Source organism: Nerophis ophidion, linkage group LG04, assembly GCF_033978795.1.
Source record: "Nerophis ophidion isolate RoL-2023_Sa linkage group LG04, RoL_Noph_v1.0, whole genome shotgun sequence".
NCBI lineage: Eukaryota > Metazoa > Chordata > Actinopteri > Syngnathiformes > Syngnathidae > Nerophis > Nerophis ophidion.
The window spans coordinates 2,021,208-2,039,949 of NC_084614.1; the positions used below are offsets into that span (position 1 = coordinate 2,021,208).

The 18,742-nt window shown below is 37.8% G+C and overlaps 1 protein-coding gene across 2 annotated transcripts in view; it reads right to left on the reverse strand.

The window, feature by feature from the left end:
* Positions 1-734: 734 nt before the first annotated feature.
* LOC133550702 (V-type proton ATPase subunit C 1-A) overlaps positions 735-18,742 on the reverse strand; it is a 52,240-nt gene continuing 34,232 nt past the window's right edge. Inside the window, exons 4-13 of one of the 2 annotated variants that reach the window (XM_061896696.1) lie at positions 14,686-14,771; positions 14,523-14,617; positions 14,359-14,450; positions 14,130-14,228; positions 9,361-9,429; positions 8,410-8,502; positions 6,202-6,295; positions 6,031-6,128; positions 2,970-3,093; positions 735-1,228 (exon numbers count right to left, since the gene is read on the reverse strand). In XM_061896696.1, coding sequence (XP_061752680.1) covers positions 1,130-1,228; positions 2,970-3,093; positions 6,031-6,128; positions 6,202-6,295; positions 8,410-8,502; positions 9,361-9,429; positions 14,130-14,228; positions 14,359-14,450; positions 14,523-14,617; positions 14,686-14,771 — 949 coding nt within the window. In that variant the 3' untranslated portion in view covers positions 735-1,129. The remainder of the gene's footprint in view (positions 1,229-2,969; positions 3,094-6,030; positions 6,129-6,201; positions 6,296-8,409; positions 8,503-9,360; positions 9,430-14,129; positions 14,229-14,358; positions 14,451-14,522; positions 14,618-14,685; positions 14,772-18,742) is intronic. The other variant, XM_061896697.1, reaches the window with a different exon arrangement.

The window sequence follows — 18,742 nt, forward strand, 5'->3', positions numbered from 1 at the left end:
CAAACTTGCATGAAATAAGGAACAGATGATTACATTTATACTACGTTACCCTACAAGCACATTTCCGTGTGGGAAATAAGACAGTAAATGACTGACAAGAGGGTTCGCTCTGTTTGTTTTGCTTCGCTATGGATAACTCATAAAGTTTTGGGCAAATTTTGATGCAACTTGAATGAAATAAGGAACAATTGATTACATTTAAACTACGTTACCTTATCAGCTTCACATTGCATGTGGGACAATGATGGTGGAATGCTGACAAGAGGGTTCGCTCCACTATAGATAACTCACAAAGTTATGGGCACATTTTGACCACGCTTGCATGAAATAAGGAACAAGTGATTACATTTATAGTATGTTACCTTACCAGCTTCACCTTTCTTCCGTGTGGGACAAAGATAGTGTATGACTGACATGAGGGTTCGCTCCCCTACAGATAATCTTGCAAATTTACGGGCACATTTTGACCACGCTTGCATGCAATAATGAACAAGTGATTACTTTTATACTATGTTACCTTATCAGCTTCACTATGCGTGTGGGACAAAGATAGTGGATGACTGACAAGAGGGTTCGCTCCACTACGGATAATCTTGAAAAGTTATGGGCACATTTTGACCAAACTTGCAGGAAATAAGGAACAAGTGATGGTATTTTGGGGCTTTACTACTGGGAGGTAGGACCTGGTGGAGGTCCTGTCTGAGTCGCCTGCTCAAAAGACAGAAAAAGACAAATTATTGAATGATTTGAACATTTATTATCATTTTGAAATACTTTACAGTATGCACACAAATACCGATACGAGGACAAGGAAGCACACAGTCAGCAGTTATTTGAAGGTAAAACCAGGCCACACACTGAACTTCTACTGGCTAAAAAGACATCACGCTCCCAAACACAAACATTCAGGTACTCCTGCAATAAGTGAAGACTCTGCATCTGTCGTGGTGGCCAGGAGGGGAGGGGAGAGGGGAGGGGAGGAGGGGAGGAGAGAGGGGAGGGGAGGAGGAGAGGAGGGGAGAGGGTGGAGTTCAAATTGACATCTTCTTGTCTTCCAGGACAAGAAGAAGAAGAAGAAGAAGAAGGGAATGACAAGAAGTTGGTGGACAGAGTGAGACCTCCTGTCTTCTCAGACTTTGAAGTCCAGCAGGTTGCAGTCCACCTTGTAGTAGACATAGGGATAGTACTCCTGCTGGCTCAGGTTCAGACCTGGAATGTCCATGGACGCCTGCCGGGGGGGAAACTCTCCTTAGATTCAGACCACAAATGTACCTCAAGCTGTCGCCATGGAGACGCTGATGCTTTAGCTTCAGACCAGAAATGTATGTTATGTTGTGATGCTAGCCGTCGCCATGGAGACGCTGATCTGTTAGCTTCAAAGCAGTTAAGTATGTTATGTTGTGATGCTAGCACTCTGAGTGAATAGAGGGCTCACTGTGTTCACTTACTAGATGTAGTAGACATAGATGTAGTAGACATAGATGTAGTAGACATAGATGTAGTGGATATAGATGTAGTAGAGATAGATGTAGTAGAGATAGATGTAGCGGATATAGATGTAGTGGATATAGATGTAGTAGAGCTAGATGTAGCAGAGATAGATGTAGTAGAGATAGATGTAGTGGATATGGATGTAGTAGAGATAGATGTAGTAGAGATAGATGTAGTGGATACGGATGTAGTAGAGATAGATGTAGTATAGATAAATGTAGTGGATATAGATGTAGTAGAGCTAGATGTAGCAGAGATAGATGTAGTAGAGATAGATGTAGTGGATATGGATGTAGTAGAGATAGATGTAGTAGAGATAGATGTAGTGGATATGGATGTAGTAGAGATAGATGTAGTATAGATAAATGTAGTGGATATAGATGTAGTAGAGCTAGATGTAGCAGAGATAGATGTAGTAGAGATAGATGTAGTGGATATGGATGTAGTAGAGATAGATGTAGTGGATATGGATGTAGTAGAGATAGATGTAGTAGAGATAAATGTAGTGGATATAGATGTAGTAGAGCTAGATGTAGCAGAGATAGATGTAGTGGATATAGATGTAGTGGATATGGATGTAGTAGAGATAGATGTAGTAGAGATAGATGTAGTAGATATAGATGTAGTAGAGATAGATGTAGTAGAGATAGATGTAGTGGATATGGATGTAGTAGAGATAGATGTAGTAGAGATAGATGTAGTAGATATAGATGTAGTAGAGATAGATGTAGTGGAGATGGATGTAGTAGAGATAGATGTAGTAGAGATAGATGTAGTGGATATGGATGTAGTAGAGATAGATGTAGCATAGATAGATGTAGTAGAGATAGATGTAGTAGATAGATGTAGTGGATATGGATGTAGTAGAGATAGATGTAGTGGAGATAGATGTAGTGGAGATAGATGTAGTGGAGATAGATGTAGTAGAGATAGATGTAGTAGATATAGATGTAGTAGAGATAGATGTAGTGGATATAGATGTAGTAGACATAGATGTAGTAGATATTGATGTAGTAGAGATAGATGTAGCGGATATAGATGTAGTAGAGATAGATGTAGTAGATATGGATGTAGTAGAGATGGATGTAGCAGAGATAGATGTAGTAGAGATGGATGTAGTAGAGATATATGTAGTGGATATAGATGTAGTAGAGATAGATGTAGCAGAGATAGATGTAGTAGAGATAGATGTAGTGGATATAGATGTAGTGGATATAGATGTAGTAGAGATAGATGTAGTGGAGATAGATGTAGTAGAGATAGATGTGGTAGAGATAGATGTGGTAGAGATAGATGTGGTAGAGATAGATGTAGTGGATATAGATGTAGTGGAGATAGATGTAGTGGATATAGATGTAGTAGAGCTGGATGTAGCGGATATAGATGTAGTAGAGCTAGATGTAGCGGATATAGATGTAGTAGAGCTAGATGTAGCAGATATAGATGCAGTAGAGATGTAGTTAGTAGATATAACTCACATCAATGATGGCGGCGCTGCTGTCCAGGTGTTTGTAGAGTTCATAGAGAACTTCCCTCAGCTTCTTCATGTTCTTCTTATTGGGTTGCAGCAACATGGCCTGGAAGTTGACTGGCAGACCGTACCTGCATGCACAGGTGCACAGGTGTCAGCGCTGCACAAGCTGTGGCAGGTGGAACATGTGCAAAAGGAGGAACAGGTGCAAAAGGAGGAACAGGTGCAAAAGGGGGAACAGGTGGAAAAAGGGGAACAGGTGGAAAAGGGGCAACAGGTGGAAAAGGTGGAAAGGTGCAAAAGGAGGAACAGGTGTAAAACGGGGAACAGGTGGAAGAGGTGGAAAGGTGCAAAAGGGGGAACAGGTGCAAAAGGGGGAACAGGTGGGAAAGGGGGAACAGGTGGAAAAAGGGGAACAGGTGGAAAGGTGCAAAAGGAGGAACAGGTGTAAAACGGGGAACAGGTGGAAGAGGTGGAAAGGTGCAAAAGGGGGAACAGGTGCAAAAGGGGGAACAGGTGGGAAAGGGGGAACAGATGGAAAAGAGGGAACAGGTGGAAAAGGTGGAAAGGTGCAAAAGGGGAACAGGTGTAAAAGAGGGAAAAGGTGCAAAAGGGGGAAGAGGTGTAAAAGAGGGAACAGGTGTAAAAGAGGTAACAGGTGTAATAGGTGAAAAGGTGCAAAATGTGGAAAGGTGCTAAAGGGGGAACAGGTGTAAAATAGGGAACAGGTGGAAAAGGTGGAAAGGTGCAAAAGGGGGAACAGGTGTAAAAGAAGGAACAGGTGAAAAATGTATAAAGGTACAAAAGTACGGGTGTAGAAGGTGCAAAAAGTGTAAAGGGTGTAACAGGTGTAATATGTGTAAAGTGTGTCAAAGGTGTAGATGAGTGCAGGCAGAAGGTGTAACAGGTGTAAAAGGTTCAAAGGTTACAACATGTGTCAGAAGTGTAACAGGTGAAAAGGGTGTAAAAGGTGTTTGACAGGTGTAACAGGTGCAAAGGGGGGGGGTGAGGTTTAACAGGTGAAAAGGGTGTAAAAGGTGTTTGAGAGGTGTAACAGGTGTAAAGGGTGTGTGAGAGGTGTAACAGGTGTGTGAGAGGTGTAACAGAGGTGTGTGAGAGGTGTAACAGGTGTGTGAGAGGTGTAACAGGTGTGTGAGAGGTGTGTGAGAGGTGTAACAGGTGTGTGAGAGGTGTAACAGGTGTGTGAGAGGTGTGTGAGAGGTGTAACAGGTGTGTGAGAGGTGTAACAGGTGTGTGAGAGGTGTAACAGGTGTGTGAGAGGTGTGTGAGAGGTGTAACAGGTGTGTGAGTGGTGTAACAGGTGTGTGAGTGGTGTAACAGGTGTGTGAGAGGTGTAACAGGTGTTAAGGGTGTGTGAGAGATGTAACAGGTGTGTGAGAGGTGTAACAGGTGTGTGAGAGGTGTAACAAGTGTGTGAGAGGTGTGAGAGGTGTGTGAGAGGTGTGAGAGGTGTGTGAGAGGTGTAACAGAGGTGTGTGAGAGGTGTAACAGGTGTGTGAGTGGTGTAACAGGTGTGTGAGAGGTGTAACAGGTGTGTGAGAGGTGTAACAAGTGTGTGAGAGGTGTGAGAGGTGTGTGAGAGGTGTAACAGGTGTGTGAGTGGTGTAACAGATGTGTGAGAGGTGTAACAGGTGTGTGAGAGGTGTAACAGGTGTTAAGGGTGTGTGAGAGATGTAACAGGTGTGTGAGAGGTGTAACAGGTGTGTGAGAGGTGTAACAAGTGTGTGAGAGGTGTGAGAGGTGTGTGAGAGGTGTAACAAGTGTGTGAGAGGTGTGAGAGGTGTGTGAGAGGTGTAACAGGTGTGTGTGAGGTGTAACAGAGGTGTGTGAGAGGTGTAACAGGTGTGTGAGTGGTGTAACAGGTGTGTGAGAGGTGTAACAGGTGTGTGAGAGGTGTAACAAGTGTGTGAGAGGTGTGAGAGGTGTGTGAGAGGTGTAACAGGTGTGTGAGTGGTGTAACAGATGTGTGAGAGGTGTAACAGGTGTTAAGGGTGTGTGAGAGATGTAACAGGTGTGTGAGAGGTGTAACAGGTGTGTGAGAGGTGTAACAAGTGTGTGAGAGGTGTGAGAGGTGTGTGAGAGGTGTAACAGGTGTGTGAGAGGTGTAACAGAGGTGTGTGAGAGGTGTAACAGGTGTGTGAGTGGTGTAACAGGTGTGTGAGAGGTGTAACAAGTGTGTGAGAGGTGTGAGAGGTGTGTGAGAGGTGTAACAGGTGTGTGAGTGGTGTAACAGATGTGTGAGAGGTGTAACAGGTGTGTGAGAGGTGTAACAGGTGTTAAGGGTGTGTGAGAGATGTAACAGGTGTGTGAGAGGTGTAACAAGTGTGTGAGAGGTGTGTGAGAGGTGTAACAGGTGTGTGAGAGGTGTAACAGAGGTGTGTGAGAGGTGTAACAGGTGTGTGAGTTGTGTAACAGGTGTGTGAGTTGTGTAACAGGTGTGTGAGAGGTGTAACAGGTGTGTGAGAGGTGTAACAGGTGTGTGAGAGGTGTAACAGGTGTGTGAGTGGTGTAACAGATGTGTGAGAGGTGTAACAGGTGTGTGAGAGGTGTAACAGGTGTTAAGGGTGTGTGAGAGATGTAACAGGTGTGTGAGAGGTGTAACAGGTGTGTGAGAGGTGTAACAGGTGTGTGAGAGGTGTAACAAGTGTGTGAGAGGTGTGAGAGGTGTGTGAGAGGTGTAACAGGTGTGTGAGAGGTGTAACAGAGGTGTGTGAGAGGTGTAACAGGTGTGTGAGTGGTGTAACAGGTGTGTGAGAGGTGTAACAGGTGTGTGAGAGGTGTAACATGTGTGTGAGTGGTGTAACAGATGTGTGAGAGGTGTAACAGGTGTGTGAGAGGTGTAACAGGTGTTAAGGGTGTGTGAGAGATGTAACAGGTGTGTGAGAGGTGTAACAGGTGTGTGAGAGGTGTAACAAGTGTGTGAGAGGTGTGTGAGAGGTGTAACAGGTGTGTGAGAGGTGTAACAGGTGTGTGAGAGGTGTAACAAGTGTGTGAGAGGTGTGTAACAGGTGTGTGAGTGGTGTAACAGGTGTGTGAGAGGTGTAGACCTGAGGACAGACTCCACAAAGACCCTGAGAGCCTTGATGTGTATCCAGGCGATGAAGGCCTCACTGAAGTTGACTTTCAGCCATCGCACCAGAGGACCCTGCAGGCAGGAGGCAGCAGAACAGAAGGTGAGCAGCACACCTGCACAGGTGAGACAAATTGTGCTGGCGTACAAACTGCTTCTTCTTGTCGGTGGACAAGCGAGTCATCTCCTCTTTGTCTGCCTTCATCTCCTCCTCGTTGTACTGGAAGTCACGCACGGTGAACCTGAGTCAGCACAACAATGCCTTCAACACAACAGCCTGCTATTATGGGATGTACCTCCACTTACTATTATGGGATGTACCTCCACTTACTATTATGGGATGTGCCTCCACTTACTATTATGGGATGTGCCTCCACTTACTATTATGGGATGTACCTCCACTTACTATTATGGGATGTACCTCCACTTACTATTATGGGATGTGCCTCCACTTACTATTATGGGATGTGCCTCCACTTACTATTATGGGATGTACCTCCACTTACTATTATGGGATGTACCTCCACTTACTATTATGGGATGTACCTCCACTTACTATTATGGGATGTACCTCCACTTACTATTATGGGATGTACCTCCACTTACTATTATGGGATGTACCTCCACTTACTATTATGGGATGTACCTCCACTTACTATTATGGGATGTACCTCCACTTACTATTATGGGATGTGCCTCCACTTACTATTATGGGATGTACCTCCACTTACTATTATGGGATGTACCTCCACTTACTATTATGGGATGTACCTCCACTTACTATTATGGGATGTACCTCCACTTACTATTATGGGATGTGCCTCCACTTACTATTATGGGATGTACCTCCACTTACTATTATGGGATGTACCTCCACTTACTATTATGGGATGTACCTCCACTTACTATTATGGGATGTACCTCCACTTACTATTATGGGATGTACCTCCACTTACTATTATGGGATGTACCTCCACTTACTATTATGGGATGTACCTCCACTTACTATTATGGGATGTACCTCCACTTACTATTATGGGATGTACCTCCACTTACTATTATGGGATGTACCTCCACTTACTATTATGGGATGTACCTCCACTTACTATTATGGGATGTACCTCCACTTACTATTATGGGATGTACCTCCACTTACTATTATGGGATGTACCTCCACTTACTATTATGGGATGTACCTCCACTTACTATTATGGGATGTACCTCCACTTACTATTATGGGATGTACCTCCACTTACTATTATGGGATGTACCTCCACTTACTATTATGGGATGTACCTCCACTTACTATTATGGGATGTACCTCCACTTACTATTATGGGATGTACCTCCACTTACTATTATGGGATGTACCTCCACTTACTATTATGGGATGTACCTCCACTTACTATTATGGGATGTACCTCCACTTACTATTATGGGATGTACCTCCACTTACTATTATGGGATGTACCTCCACTTACTATTATGGGATGTACCTCCACTTACTATTATGGGATGTACCTCCACTTACTATTATGGGATGTGCCTCCACTTACTATTATGGGATGTGCCTCCACTTACTATTATGGGATGTGCCTCCACTTACTATTATGGGATGTGCCTCCACTTACTATTATGGGATGTGCCTCCACTTACTATTATGTGATGTACCTCCACTTACTATTATGGGATGTGCCTCCACTTACTATTATGGGATGTACCTCCACTTACTATTATGGGATGTACCTCCACTTACTATTATGGGATGTACCTCCACTTACTATTATGGGATGTACCTCCACTTACTATTATGGGATGTACCTCCACTTACTATTATGGGATGTACCTCCACTTACTATTATGGGATGTACCTCCACTTACTATTATGGGATGTGCCTCCACTTACTATTATGGGATGTGCCTCCACTTACTATTATGGGATGTACCTCCACTTACTATTATGGGATGTACCTCCACTTACTATTATGGGATGTGCCTCCACTTACTATTATGTGATGTACCTCCACTTACTATTATGGGATGTGCCTCCACTTACTATTATGGGATGTGCCTCCACTTACTATTATGGGATGTACCTCCACTTACTATTATGGGATGTACCTCCACTTACTATTATGGGATGTACCTCCACTTACTATTATGGGATGTGCCTCCACTTACTATTATGGGATGTGCCTCCACTTACTATTATGGGATGTGCCTCCACTTACTATTATGGGATGTACCTCCACTTACTATTATGGGATGTACCTCCACTTACTATTATGGGATGTACCTCCACTTACTATTATGGGATGTACCTCCACTTACTATTATGGGATGTTCCTCCACTTACTTGTTTTCTCTGGCCTTGTGCTTGAAGTCATCCAGCGCCTTCCGGAACAATGTCACACTGAACAGCCCGCTGTCGTGGTCTTCAAACAACATCCTCAAACACACACACACATCTGTATATATATACATTTATATATAAACACACACACACATGTATACACACACATACACATGTATTCATACACTGTGTTCATAAATACACACACACACATCTATACTGTATATACATACATATATAAATGTATACACCTATACATACATACACACCCACACATATACATACATATATACACATATACATATATATATATATATATATATATATATACATACATATATATATATATATATAAAACACAATTATATTGTTTACAATAAACATCTATCCATCCATTTTCCAAACATATATATCACTATTATATCATTATTTACAATAAATACATATAACTATAATATCATTATTTAGAACAAATCAATATCACAATTATATTGCTATTTACAATAAATTATACTCAACAATTATATTGGTATTTAAAAATAAAACATTTATAACAATTAAACTCTTATCTACAATAATCAAATATCACAAAAATATAAATTACAATTATTATGTATCAAAATTACACGTTTGAAGTGATTCATGAATTGGAGTGCATGAGAAAGTGTAAAGAAAAGAACTCTCTGACCCCTCCTGTAAAAAGTAGTAGTACTTAGTAGTGCATAGTAGTACCTTCATGCATGTACGCATTAAACCCTAAAAATCGTTAATCTTCTTCGTCCAACTTCTACAAATTGGTTTTCAAAACGTTCCCACACAACACGTTCACGTTACAGACGTTCTAGCAATAAGGGTTGCTAGGCGACGGCCCCACACACAGCTGGAATCACGTGTCAGCATTGGTAGATTGTGAGGTGTTTGTGAAAAGGTGAAGTGGAGAACCAGTGGACTTACTTGGTAGAGCGAGGGACCACCATCTCTGCCAGAGTCTCATACGTCTTCTGCCAGTCAGCATAGCTGATCCTGAAGACGACAAGCTCACATCACACTACACACTCGTCCTTTCGAGACCTTCCAAACATTACCAACAAACTCATAGAATTTATCCTTAAAAGTCGTAGCCGTCACAGTGTGAAAATTTGCTTTTTTTTTTTTACCTTGAAACAAATTGGATCAATATAATGTATCGTAGCCTCCGGAAGAAGTCACACTAAGTCCCATGCTATTTTTAACTTATATTGCCAATCTCATGCTCAGAAACAGCCCAATTTCAGACAGGTTTTGCCTCCCGTGCACACAATAACATGCTAGCTTGGTTGTTACTTCTTTTTCACAAAGAAAAAGCCACTTCTCATCAAAGTATAATGTATGATTTGTAGCAACAGTTGAACATTTAGCAAAACCATATATAATCAAAAACATGTTAATACTATTTATTAATAGCAAATATATTTTTCAAATGTATGTATACATTTTTGGAGGGTTTTTCAAGAAAATAAATCATATCATGACCTCATAGTGAGCATGCCCCGCCTCCACAGGTGTTGTGACAATGTAGTGAAAATCTACATAATTAGTGATGCTTTCCATGATCTCATATTGTTAGTACTTCAGGTTTATGGCCAGGAATTTCACTTTGAAGTGCCTACAGTACAGCATTTATACAAACCCCATTTCCATATGAGCTGGGAAATTGTGTTAGATGTAAATATAAACAGAATACAATGATTTGCAAATCCTTTTCAAGCCATATTCAGTTGAATATGCTACAAAGACAACATATTTGATGTTCAAACTCATAAACTTGATTTTTTTTTGCAAATAATAATTAACTTAGAATTTCATGGCTGCAACATGTGCCAAAGTAGTTGGGAAAGGGCATGTTCACCACTGTGTTACATCACCTTTTCTTTTAACAACACTCAATAAAGGTTTGGGAACTGAGGAAACTAATTGTTGAAGCTTTGAAAGTGGAATTCTTTCCCATTCTTGTTTTATGTAGAGCTTCAGTCCTTCAACAGTCCGGGGTCTCCGCTGTCCTATTTTACGCTTCATAATGCGCCACACATTTTCCATGGGAGACAGGTCTGGACTGCAGGCGGGCCAGGAAAGTACCCGCACTCTTTTACTACGAAGCCACGCTGTTGTAACACGTGGCTTGGCATTGTTTTGCTGAAATAAGCAGGGGCGTCCATGATAATGTTGCTTAGATGACAACATATGTTGCTCCAAAACCTGTATGTACATTAATGGTGCCTTCACAGATGTGTAAGTTACCCATGCCTTGGGCACTAATACACCCCCATACCATCACACATGCTGGCTTTTACACTTTGTGCCTGTAACAATCTGGATGGTTATTTTCCTCGTCCACAGTTTCCAAATATAATTTGAAATGTGGACTCGTCAGACCACAGAACACTTTTCCACTTTGCGTCAGTCCATCTTAGATGATCTCGGGCCCAGAGAAGCCGGCGGCGTTCCTGGGTGTTGTTGATGAATGGCTTTCGCTTTGCTTAGTAGAGTTTTAACTTGCACTTACAGATGTAGCGACCAACTGTAGTTACTGACAGTGGTTTTATGAAGTGTTCCTGAGCCCATGTAGTGATATCCTTTACACACTGATGTCGGTTTTGGATGCAGTACCGCCTGAGGGGTCAAAGGTCCGTAATATCAACGCTTATGTGCAGTGATTTCTCCAGATTCTCTGAACCTTTTGATGATTTTACGGACTGTAGATGGTAAAACCCCTAAATTCCTTGCAATAGCTCGTTGAGAAATGTTGTTCTAAAACTGTTCGACAATTTGCTTACAAAGTGGTGACCCTCGCCCCATCCTTGTTTGGGAATGACTTAGCATTTCATGGAAGCTGCTTTTATAGCCAATCATGGCACCCACCTGTTCCCAATTAGCCTGCACACCTGTGGGATGTTCCAAATAAGTGTTTGATGAGCATTCCACAACTTTATCAGTATTTATTGCCACCTTTCCCAACTTCTTTGTCCCGTGTTGCTGGCATCAAATTCTAAAGTTAAAGATAATTTGCAAAAAAAAAAAACAAATGTTTATGAGTTTGAACATGAAATATGTTGTCTTTGTAGCATATTCAACTGAATATGGCTTGAAAAGGATTTGCAAATCATTGTATTCTGTTTATATTTACATCGAACACAACATCCCAACTGCAGAGGAAACAGGGTTTGTATGTATGACCCAATCCAAACAACATTTCATGTCATGGTGCAAATAAACTAACAGAAAAAGTCAACACGCACATAACACAACCTGCTCACTTGATTTTGTGGAAGTTAGAAAAAAATGCCCAAGCACAACACATCATTCTAAATGACACCCATTTAAATCCCCTGCAATGCATGATGGGAAAAAGGCCACCATATGTTTATCTTCATTTTATCTGCCTGATATTGCTGATTGATTACACAACTTTAGGGAGGTCACTGTTAGAATAATGATATAGAAGTTATCACACAACTCTTATTATCTATTGTGCTCAAGCTGTACTTCTCTTCTCATGCAAAGGCACACAACTTCTTATCTTCCACTGCAAGTTAGGAGTGTCCTCGCCACAGATGTTTCTGTCTTTCAGCCTGCTAACAGCCAAGGACGAACCGGGACCTCAGGGAAGATAAGGTGACAGCGGGCAGACGAAGCAGAGACAGGGCCCAATCACAAGACAAAGCAGAGACAGGGCACAATCACAAGACAAAGCAGAGACAGGGTACAATCACAAGACAAAGCAGAGACAGGGCACAATCACAAGACAAAGCAGAGACAGGGCACAATCACAAGACAAAGCAGAGACAGGGCACAATCACAAGACAAAGCAGAGACAGGGTACAATCACAAGACAAAGCAGAGACAGGGCACAATCACAAGACAAAGCAGAGACAGGGTACAATCACAAGACAAAGCAGAGACAGGGCACAATCACAAGACAAAGCAGAGACAGGGCACAATCACAAGACAAAGCAGAGACAGGGTACAATCACAAGACAAAGCAGAGACAGGGCCCAATCACAAGGCCCCCAGCACCTTCCGTTCTGAATAATCAGGTATTGTGCGTACTGAGCTGCTGTCGTAATGTGTGAGTCCTCCCTTTAGAAGCAGACTCAGCATGTAACTAGGGAACTCCTAAACTGAATAAATGTGAATTATATTTATATTTTTATGGGGGAGCGCGTGGGCTGTGCCTCAGAGCGTAGAACAGGGGTCACCAACCAGGTCGCCCGTAAGGACCAGATGAGTCGCCCGCTGGCCTGTTCTAAAAATAGCTCAAATAGCAGCACTTACCAGTGAGCTGCCTCTATTTTTTAAATTGTATTTATTTACTAGCAAGCTGGTCTCGCTTTGCTGGACATTTTTAATTCTAAGAGAGACAAACTCAAATAGAATTTGAAAATCCAAGAAAATATTTTAAAGACTTGTTCTTCACTTGATTAAATAAATGCATTTATTTTTTTACTTTGCTTCTTATAACTTTCAGAAAGACAATTTTAGAAAAAAAAAATACAACCTTAAAAATGATTTTAGGATTTTTAAACACATATACCTTTTTACCTTTTACATTCCTTCCTCTTCTTTCCTGACAATTTAAATCAATGTTCAAGTAAATTTTTTTTTTTATTGTAAAGAATAATAAATACATTTTCATTTAATTCTTCATTTTAGCTTCTGTTTTTTCGACGAATATTTGTGAAATATTTCTTCAAACTTATAATTAAAATTCAAAAAAAATATTCTGGCAAAACTAGAAAATCCGCAGAATCAAATTTAAATCTTATTTCAAAGTCTTTTAAATTTTTTTAAAATAATTTTGTTCTGGAAAATCTAGAAGAAATAATGATTTTGTCTTTGTTAGAAATAAAGCTTGGTCCAATTTGTTATATATTCTAACAAAGTGCAGATTGGATTTGAACCTATTTAAAACATGTCATCAAAATTCTAAAATGTATCTTAATCAGGAAAAATTACTAATGTTCCATAAATTCTTTTTTTTTTTTTAAAGATTTGAATTAGCTAGTTTTTCTCTTATTTTTTTCGGTAGAATTTTGAATTTTAAAGAGTCGAAATTGAAGATAAACTATGTTCGAAAATTTTATTTTCATTTTTTTCGTGTTTTCTCCTCTTTTAAACCATTCAATTAAGTGGTTTTTTTCATCATTATTCCCTCCCAAAAACTTTCTGAAAAACGGAAAAAAAAATGTACGATGGAATGCCAGACAGAAATACCCATTTTTTTATATATATAGATTTATTTATTAAAGGTAAATTGAGCAAATTTGCTATTTTGGCAATTTATTTAACTGTGTATCCAACTGGTAGCCCTTCGCATTAATCAGTACCCAAGAAGTAGCTCTAGGTTTGAAAAAGGTTGGTGACCCCTGGTGTAAATTGTAACTGAGCGTACAGCTCCATGCGTTCTCCTCATGAGCAAAATTTAAATCTGTCTCTGCCTGATTCCTTGCTTCTTGTTCTGTTGAAAAGATAGTTGGGTGCTTAAGCCTAACAGTGAGGGACACAAACAACAGTTGGGAGTGATAGCTCTCACATCTAACACAGCAGCTTTGTGACAACTCGGCACGCGTTCATGGACTACGTTCAAGTAAACAGATGTTCGTGGAGATGTTTTTTGACACGGTCGCAGCGGGTGAAGGGTGGTGTAAATAATGACAGTGACATCAAGTGGTGAGTCGTCTACTTACTTGGGGACAACCACCAGCATGGTCACCAAGTACTCCGAGTCCAAAACGAAGTCGTCTTTCTTTACAATGTCAGCAAGACTCCTGGTCAACAAGCTGCCCCTGCGGGGACACACAAGACTCAACTCATGCTCCCCAGTCACCAATAACACCTTCACAATCAATACTTTCATTATTAACTCTTTCACAAATAACACCTTCACACCAATGAATAAAAATAACCAACACTTACGCGTTCTTGCGTTCCAAGTTCTGCAGGTTTCCCTTCAAGTTGTTGTAGGCTGAAGCTCTGGCTTTCAGGTCGTTGTCTATCTGGGTGGCTTGCTGCAAAGCATGATGGTTACAAGTTATCTCTCACACGCACACACACACACACATGTTTGTGTATGTAGCAACCTTGGAGATGATCTCGGAGATGTTCTTCAGAGACTGCTTGATGGGATACTTGGCCATGTCCCACTGGAACCTGGTGATGTAAGTGAGCAGGTCCACTGCAGACACAAGCAGTGGTCAGTGCAGCCAGCGTGACACTCAGGACCATCTCATCTCAACTTCTTACATCCATTAGCCAGCAGGTTCTCCTGGACTTTGTCTCGGCTGTCCTCCAGAACGTCAGCCATGTACTGAGCCACCTTCTTCACCACGCTAAAATGCACAAACTACATTTAAACATCATTGTAAAACACACAAACTACATTTAAACATCATTGTAAAACACACAAACTACATTTCAACATCATTGTAAAACACACAAATTACATTTAAACATTGTAAAACACACAAACTACATTTAAACATCATTGTAAAACACACAAACTACATTTCAACATCATTGTAAAACACACAAACTACATTTAAACATCATTTTAAAACACACAAACTACATTTAAACATCATTGTAAAACACACAAACTACATTTCAACATCATTGTAAAACACACAAATTACATTTAAACATTGTAAAACACACAAACTACATTTAAACATCATTGTAAAACACACAAACTACATTTCAACATCATTGTAAAACACACAAACTACATTTAAACATCATTGTAAAACACACAAACTACATTTCAACATCATTGTAAAACACACAAACTACATTTAAGCATCATTGTAAAACACACAAACTACATTTAAACATCATTGTAAAACACACAAACTATACTTAAGCTTCATTGTAAAACACACAAACTACATTTAAACATCATTGTAAAACACACAAACTACATTTAAACATTGTAAAACACACAAACTACATTTAAACATCATTGTAAAACGCACAAACTACATTTAAACATTGTAAAACACACAAACTACATTTAAACATTGTAAAACACACAAAGTACATTTAAACATTGTAAAACACACAAACTACATTTAAGCTTCATTGTAAAACACACAAATTACATTTAAACATCATTGTAAAACACACAAACTACATTTAAACATTGTAAAACACACAAATTACATTTAAACATCATTGTAAAACACACAAACTACATTTAAACATTGTAAAACACACAAACTACATTTCAACATCATTGTAAAACACACAAATTACATTTAAACATTGGAAAACACACAAACTACATTTAAACATCATTGTAAAACACACAAACTACATTTAAATATCATTGTAAAACACACAAACTATACTTAAGCTTCATTGTAAAACACACAAACTACATTTAAACATCAATGTAAAACGCACAAACTACATTTAAACATTGTAAAACACACAAACTACATTTAAACATTGTAAAACACACAAAGTACATTTAAACATTGTAAAACACACAAACTACATTTAAGCTTCATTGTAAAACACACAAATTACATTTAAACATCATTGTAAAACACACAAAGTACATTTAAACATTGTAAAACACACAAACTACATTTAAGCTTCATTGTAAAACACACAAACTACATTTAAACATCATTGTAAAACACACAAACTACATTTAAACATCATTGTAAAACACACAAACTACATTTCAACATCATTGTAAAACACACAAATTACATTTAAACATTGTAAAACACACAAACTACATTTAAACATCATTGTAAAACACACAAACTATATTTAAACATCATTGTAAAACACACAAACTACATTTCAACATCATTGTAAAACACACAAACTACATTTCAACATCATTGTAAAACACACAAATTACATTTAAACATTGTAAAACACACAAACTACATTTAAACATCATTGTAAAACACACAAACTATATTTAAACATCATTGTAAAACACACAAACTACATTTCAACATCATTGTAAAACACACAAACTACATTTCAACATCATTGTAAAACACACAAATTACATTTAAACATTGTAAAACACACAAACTACATTTAAACATCATTGTAAAACACACAAACTACATTTAAACATCATTGTAAAACACACAAACTATACTTAAGCTTCATTGTAAAACACACAAACTACATTTAAACATCAATGTAAAACGCACAAACTACATTTAAACATTGTAAAACACACAAACTACATTTAAACATTGTAAAACACACAAAGTACATTCAAACATTGTAAAACACACAAACTACATTTAAGCTTCATTGTAAAACACACAAATTACATTTAAACATCATTGTAAAACACACAAACTACATTTAAACATTGTAAAACACACAAACTACATTTCAACATCATTGTAAAACACACAAATTACATTTAAACATTGTAAAACACACAAACTACATTTAAACATTGTAAAACACACAAATTACATTTAAACATCATTGTAAAACACACAAACTACATTTAAACATTGTAAAACACACAAATTACATTTAAACATTGGAAAACACACAAATTACATTTAAACATCATTGTAAAACACACAAACTACATTTAAACATTGTAAAACACACAAACTACATTTAAACATTGTAAAACACACAAACTACATTTCAACATCATTGTAAAACACACAAACTACATTTAAACATTGTAAAACACACAAACTACATTTAAACATCATTGTAAAACACACAAACTACATTTAAACATCATTGTAAAACACACAAATTACATTTAAACATTGTAAAACACACAAACTACATTTAAACATCATTGTAAAACGCACAAACTACATTTAAACATCATTGTAAAACGCACAAACTAAATTTAAACATCATTGTAAAACACACAAACTACATTTAAACATTGTAAAACACACAAACTACATTTAAACATCATTTTAAAACACACAAACTACATTTAAACATCATTGTAAAACGCACAAACTACATTTGAACATTGTAAAACACACAAACTACATTTAAACATCATTTTAAAACACAGAAACTACATTTAAACATCATTGTAAAACGCACAAACTACATTTAAACATCATTGTAAAACGCACAAACTAAATTTAAACATCATTGTAAAACACACAAACTACATTTAAACATCGTAAAACACACAAACTACATTTAAACATCATTTTAAAACACACAAACTACATTTAAACATCATTTTAAAACACACAAACTACATTTAAACATCATTGTAAAACACACAAACTACATTTAAACATCATTGTAAAACACACAAATTACATTTAAACATTGTAAAACACACAAACTACATTTAAACATCATAGTAAAACGCACAAACTACATTTAAACATCATTGTAAAACGCACAAACTAAATTTAAACATCATTGTAAAACACACAAACTACATTTAAACATTGTAAAACACACAAACTACATTTAAACATCATTTTAAAACACAAAAACTACATTTAAACATCATTGTAAAACGCACAAACTACATTTGAACATTGTAAAACACACAAACTACATTTAAACATCATTTTAAAACACACAAACTACATTTAAACATCATTGTAAAACGCACAAACTACATTTAAACATCATTGTAAAACGCACAAACTAAATTTAAACATCATTGTAAAACACACAAACTACATTTAAACATTGTAAAACACACAAACTACATTTAAACATCATTTTAAAACACACAAACTACATTTAAGCTTCATTGTAAAACACACAAATTACATTTAAACATCATTGTAAAACACACAAACTACATTTAAACATTGTAAAACACACAAATTACATTTAAACATCATTGTAAAACACACAAACTACATTTAAACATTGTAAAACACACAAACTACATTTCAACATCATTGTAAAACACACCAACTACATTTAAACATTGTAAAACACACAAACTACATTTAAACATTGTAAAACACACAAATTACATTTAAACATCATTGTAAAACACACAAACTACATTTAAACATTGTAAAACACACAAATTACATTTAAACATTGGAAAACACACAAATTACATTTAAACATCATTGTAAAACACACAAACTACATTTAAACATTGTAAAACACACAAACTACATTTAAACATTGTAAAACACACAAACTACATTTAAACATCATTGTAAAACACACAAACTACATTTAAACATTGTAAAACACACAAACTACATTTAAACATTGTAAAACACACAAACTACATTTAAACATCATTGTAAAACACACAAACTACATTTAAACATCATTGTAAAACACA